Genomic DNA, 6,000 nt, shown 5'->3' with positions numbered 1-6,000 from the left:
TGCCAGAGCAAGTGGTTGAGACAGGTGCATTAATGATATTTAAAAGGGACTGTTTCCTTGCTGTTTGACTGTGAATTTGTGAGAGGGTTGAATCTCCTGCAGTTGCAGGGGAAAGTCCCCGGGGATGGGAAGAAATGGGTGGGGAGAGATGGACAGACCAGGAAGTTGTAGACAGAGTGATCCCTGTGGAAAGCATAAAGGGGTGGGGAGGGGAGGACGTGGTGATCGTAGGATCAGGTTGTAGTTGGTAGAAGTAGAGAGGTGTGACATTCCGGAGTCCCGTGTGCTGATTTTTACCAGAAAGAAGCACGCACATATTTAGTGACCTGCTGCTGAAGAATTATTTTTAGTCACTGGGTGCGTTTGATGACGGCATATTCGGTTGTTTCCTCGGTGACTTGTATTTTTGGAGCTGTCTTCTGCCGTTGGAACTGAACATCAGCATAAAACATCTCTGATTGCTCTGACTGGAACAGAAGAACACAGACATTTACAGTACTGAAACAAACCACTCACCCCCTGGTTTATATCTGACCCATCCCACAAGACATTGCTACATTTGGCTACTAAAGACACAGTCTCTGTTGTAACTTCAGGGATCTTAGACACCAGAGATACTGATGATGCAATTAGTTTGAAGCAACACACACACAATCCTGGAGGAATTCAGTGGATCAGGCAGCATCAATGGATGGGAATAATCAGTCAATGTTTTGGAAAGTGAACTCTTCATCAGGGCTGGGAAGGAAGAGGGCAGAAGCCAGAATAAAAAGGGTAGAAGGGAGGTGGAGGAACACAAGATGGCAGGTGATATGTGAGTCCAGGTTAGAGGGGAGGGTGAGAAAGGTAGTGGTGGAGGTGGGGGGTGGGGTTTAAAGGATGATGTGAGAAGCTGGGAAGGGATGGTGGAAGGGGCAAGGGACTGAAGAAGAAGAAGGAATCTGATAGGAAACGTCAGCAGACTATGAATAAAGACTGGGGAACCAGAGAGAGAAGGAGTAGGTGATGGGCAGATTATTATGCAGGTCTATTTCCAGTTTTCTTTGTTCCATTAGGTCTTAATAAACCAACCTTGAAGCAACAGGTTTTGGGCCTCATTCCTGATTTCCAAAGGAACTTTGGATTAAAGTCTTTGAATCCAACAACTCCCTTTCATCTCATATGGTCATCGAGTTGTACGGCAGAGAAATAATGCCATGCTGACCTTTTCCCCATCGACTGAATTCCATTTGTTCCGTATCCCTCTCTGCCTTATCTATTTGAGTGCCTGTTTAAATGTCTCTAAAATTACAGATTGTATCTGATTCCAAAACCACCTCAGGCAGAGATTTGCAGATATTAACCAGATTTCTAAGTGTACTAAATGCTCAGATTACACTCAAAACTCCTTCCTCTCATACTGAACCCATGCACTCTTGCTTTTGAAGCCATTAGCATGGGACAAGAAAGTTTCTGACATTTTACATCAATCAAAATCACAATAATCCTTCCAACACCAGTCTCGATGGTACATCACTGATCACCCTGCAACCTCGAATCAGTAAAGCATCTCCCACCACAACCCTTTGCCTCCCATCACCAAGCCAATGTTGGATCCAACTGGGAAGTTTGTTTTGCAGCCCATTTGACTTCACTTTCCAGACCAGCATCTCATTCAGGACCATTCTGAATGCCTTGCTAATGTCCAGAGTAAATTGCAGGGTGTGTTGGAGAACAGAAAGACCCAAGGGTACAAGTACACAATTCCCCGAAGGTGGTGACTCAGGTAGATATGATGGTGAAGAAGGATTTGGTACACCTGCCTTATTGGTCAGGACACTGAGTGTTCGAGTTGGGCCCTCACAGTTGCTTGGTATAATAGGGAAGGACAAGATGAGGCCAAAGTTGTTGAGTCAATAGTTCAAAGTTCAAGGTAAATTTATTATCAAAGTACATTTATGTCACCATATACAACCATGAGATTCATTTTTGTGGGCATTCACAGAGAATACAAAGAAACACAACAGAGTCAATGAAAGACCTCACCCAACAGGATGGACAAACAACCAATGTGTAAATTAGAACATGAGGCGAAGAGTCCTCGAAAGTGAGTCCATAGCTTTTGAGAACAATTCAGTGATAGGGCAAGTGAAGTTGTAAGACCATAAGATATAGGAGCAGAAGTAGGCCATTAGGCCCACCGATAGGGTTGACGTGGAGAGGACGTTGCCTCTGGTGGGAGTATCCAGAACTAGAGGAGACAGAGACCTTTTAGAACAGAGGTAAAGAGGAAATTTGTTTCACAGAGACCATAAGGCCATAAGATATAGGAGCAGAAATAGGCCATTCAGTCATCGAGTCTGCTCCGCCATTCAATCATTGGCTGATCTAATTCTTCCAGTCATCTTTACTCCACTGCCTTCACCCCATACCCTTTGATGCCCTGGCTAATCAAGAACCTCTCTATCTCTGCCTTAAATACACCCAATGACTTGGCCTCCACAGCTGCTCGTGGCAGCAAATTACACAGATTAGCCACTCTCTGACTAAAGTAAATTCTCTATATCACATCCCTGCTCTTATATTCTATACCTGTCGAAATGAGTGCCAAAATTGCATTCACCTTCTTCACAACTGACTCAACCTGGAGGTTAACCTTTAGTGTGTCTTAGTAAGATAAAAACATAGAAAACATACAGCGCATAACAGGCTTTTTGGCCCACAAAGTTGAGCCAAACGTGTCCTTCCCTTAGAAATTACTAGGCTTAACCATAGCTCTCTATTTTTCTAAGCTCCATGTACCTATCCAAAAGTCTGTTAAAAGACCCTATCGTATTCACCTCCACCACTGTTGCTGGCAGCCCATTCCATGAACTCACTACTCTCTTTTTAAAAAGCTTACCCTTGACATCTCCTCTGTACCTACTCCCCAGCACCTTAAACCTGTGTCCTCTTGTGGCAACCATTTCAGCCCTGGGAAAAAGCCTCTAACTATCCACAGGATCAATGCCTCTCATCATCTTATACACCTCTATCAGGTCACCTCTCATCCTCCGTTGCTCCAAGGAAAAAAGGCCGAGTTCACTCAACCTGTTTTCATAAGGCATGCTTCCCAAGCCAGGCAACATCCTTGTAAATTTCCTCTGCACCCTTTCTATGGTTTCCACATCCACATCCTTCCTGTAGTGAGGCGACCAGAACTGAGCACAGTACTCCAAGTGGGGTCTGACCAGGGTCCTATATAGCTGCAACATTACCTCTCGGCTCCTAAATTCAATTCCACGATTGATGAAGGCTAATACACCGTACACCTTCTTAACCACAGAGTCAACTTGCGCAGCTGCTTTGAGCATCCTATGGACTCGGACCCCAAGATCCCTCTGATCCTCCACACTGCCAAGAGTCTTACCATTAATGCTATATTCTGCCATCATATTTGACCTACCAAAATGAACCACTTCACACTTATCTGGGTTGAACTCCATCTGCCACTTCTCAGCCCAGTTTTGCTTCCTATCAATGTCCCGCTGTAACCTCTGACAGCCCTCCACACTATCCACAACACCTCCAACCTTTGTGTCATCAGCAAACTTACTAACCCATTCCTCCACTTCCATATCCAAGTCATTTATAAAAATCACGAAGAGTAAGGGTCCCAGAACAGATCCCTGAGGCACACCACTGGTCACCGACCTCCATGCAGAATATGACCAGTCTACAACCACCACTTGCCTTCTGTGGGCAAGCCAGTTCTGGATCCACAAAGCAATGTTCCCTTGGATCCCATGCCTCCTTACTTTCTCAGTAAGCCTTGCATGGGGAACCTTACCAAATGCTTTGCTGAAATCCATATACACTACATCTACTACTCTTTCTTCATCAATGTGTTTAGTCACATCTTCATTCTTAATCATATTATACCTTTCTAAATGTTCATCCTGCCTCTCAGGATTTTCTCCATCAACTTACCAACCACTGAGGTAAGACTCACTTGTTTATATCGTAGATGTCGGATTATAAGCCACTACTTTTTTCCCACATTTTGAACAGCTTTGAACACTGCGGCCTTTACTACGGTGCGGCTAATGCATGATTTTTTTCATGCCGCCAAAAACATTTTGCCTCGTAACAGTAGACCAATAAAATTGATGAGTAGTTCACAGAGGTCCAATGAAATTGTACGATAAATCAAGCGCACTTCCACAATTAAATTATTGTAAATCAGTCATTTGTACTCACCCTCATCAACATGGAAAACACTCGAAGAAAAGCATTGTGCTGCCTTTATGGCAGTTATTTAGTTTATAATATTTTCGCTTAGTAATTCATTTGTTAGTTAAAGTTAGAAGTGTTTTAACTATATTTGTTTTCTGTACTACATCCCGGGATGCTATGACGTCACACCCGGTTTCGCCGCGTCTTGTGGGAAAAATGCCAGTTTGCGATAAACGGGAAGGAGGGGGCGAGCACATTACGCGAGTGGCGGAGCGGCATTAGATCTGAGCGAACGCTACTTTTAAGTTAAAGGTGATCAATAACTTTTCCTGGTAGGCTGCAGTATATATATTTTTTACCAGTCGTTAGGAGATATTGGAATGTTGTTCAGTAAAAAAGTATACGCAACGTATATTTAAAAGTAGCCGCGTTACAGGCACGGTTCGAAAAAAAAGCATTTGCAATATGTATTTGTTTATGTTACCATATGGATTTAATTAAAAGTTAAAAAATCCTCACGTGTAATATCTTTCTGTGTAAATATCTCATATTACAATGTGGGACACCTGCGGCTGAAAATCCGGTGCGGCCTAAAATCCGGTGCGGCCTGTACAAGTACAAAATTGATTTTCTTTCTAAAATTAGAGCCAGCAGCTTTTAATCAGGTGCGCTCTGTAGTCCAGAATCTACGGTAATTTCCTGGGCTATCTCTACTCCCCAGCATCCACAACCCTCCAATCTTCCAGAACCTCTCCTATCCCCACTGATGATGCAAAGATCATCACAGAGGCTCAGCAATCTCCTCCCTTCCCTCCCACAGGAGCCTGGGGTACATCACATCTGGTCCCAGTGACTTATCCAACTTGATGTTTTCCAAAAGCTCCTGGACATCCTCTTTCTTAATATCTACATGCTAAAGCTTTTTAGTCTGCGGTAAGTCATCACGACAATCACCAAGATCCTTTTCCATAGTGAATACTGAAGTAAAGTATTCATTTAAGTACCTCTGCTATTTCCTCTGGTTCCATACACTCTTTCCCACTCTACACTTGATAGGTCCTATTCTTTCATTTCTTATCCTCTTGCTCTTCATATACTTGTAGTATGCCTTGGGGTTTTCCTTTATTCTGCCCACCAAAGCCTTCTCATGGTCCCTTCTGGTTCTCCTAATTTCCTTTTTAAGCTCCTTCCTGTTAGACTTATAATCTTCTAGATCTCTAACATTACGTAGCTCCCTGAACTTTTGTAACCTTTTCTTTTCTTCTTGACTTGATTTATTACAGCCTTTGTACACAACGGTTCTTCTACCCTACCAGAACTTCCCTGTCTCATTGGAATGTACCTATGTAGAACTTCACACAAATATCCCCCGAACATTTGCCACATTTCTTCCGCACTTTTCCCTGATTATATCTGTTCCCAATTTAATCTTCCAATTCCCTGCCTGATAGCCTCATAATTCCCCTTACTCCAATTAAATGCTTCTCTAACTTGTCCCTTCCTATCTCTCTCCAATGTTGTTGTAAAGGAGATAGAATTATCTTGCACAAGGACTCACAAGTCCTTTTGCATCTCTGCATTTTGAATTCTCTCCCAATCTAAATTAATAGTCTACCCATTTATTTCTTCCATCAAAGTGTATGACCATACACTTTACATCATTATATTTCATTTGCCACTTCTTTGCTCATTCCCCTAAACTATCTAAGCTTCTTTGCAGGCTCTCTGTTTCCTCAGCACTACCCGCTCCTCCACCTATCTTTGTATCATCAGCAAATTTAGCCCCAAGTCCCTTAATACCATAGT

At 42.9% G+C, this 6,000-nt stretch overlaps 1 protein-coding gene across 1 annotated transcript in view; it reads right to left on the bottom strand.

Moving 5' to 3' along the window:
- Positions 1–216: 216 nt before the first annotated feature.
- The window catches only part of LOC140729956 (uncharacterized), a 43,164-nt gene continuing 37,380 nt past the window's right edge, over positions 217–6,000 (bottom strand). The window contains exon 5 of the mRNA XM_073050127.1: positions 217–467. Within this exon, the coding sequence (XP_072906228.1) occupies positions 351–467 (117 nt within the window). The 3' untranslated portion in view covers positions 217–350. The remainder of the gene's footprint in view (positions 468–6,000) is intronic.

Source organism: Hemitrygon akajei, chromosome 7 (genome assembly GCF_048418815.1).
Source record: "Hemitrygon akajei chromosome 7, sHemAka1.3, whole genome shotgun sequence".
In the NCBI taxonomy this organism is placed as follows: domain Eukaryota; kingdom Metazoa; phylum Chordata; class Chondrichthyes; order Myliobatiformes; family Dasyatidae; genus Hemitrygon; species Hemitrygon akajei.
Note: the sequence above shows the minus strand (reverse complement) of the source record. Positions and strands in the feature narration are given on the sequence as shown.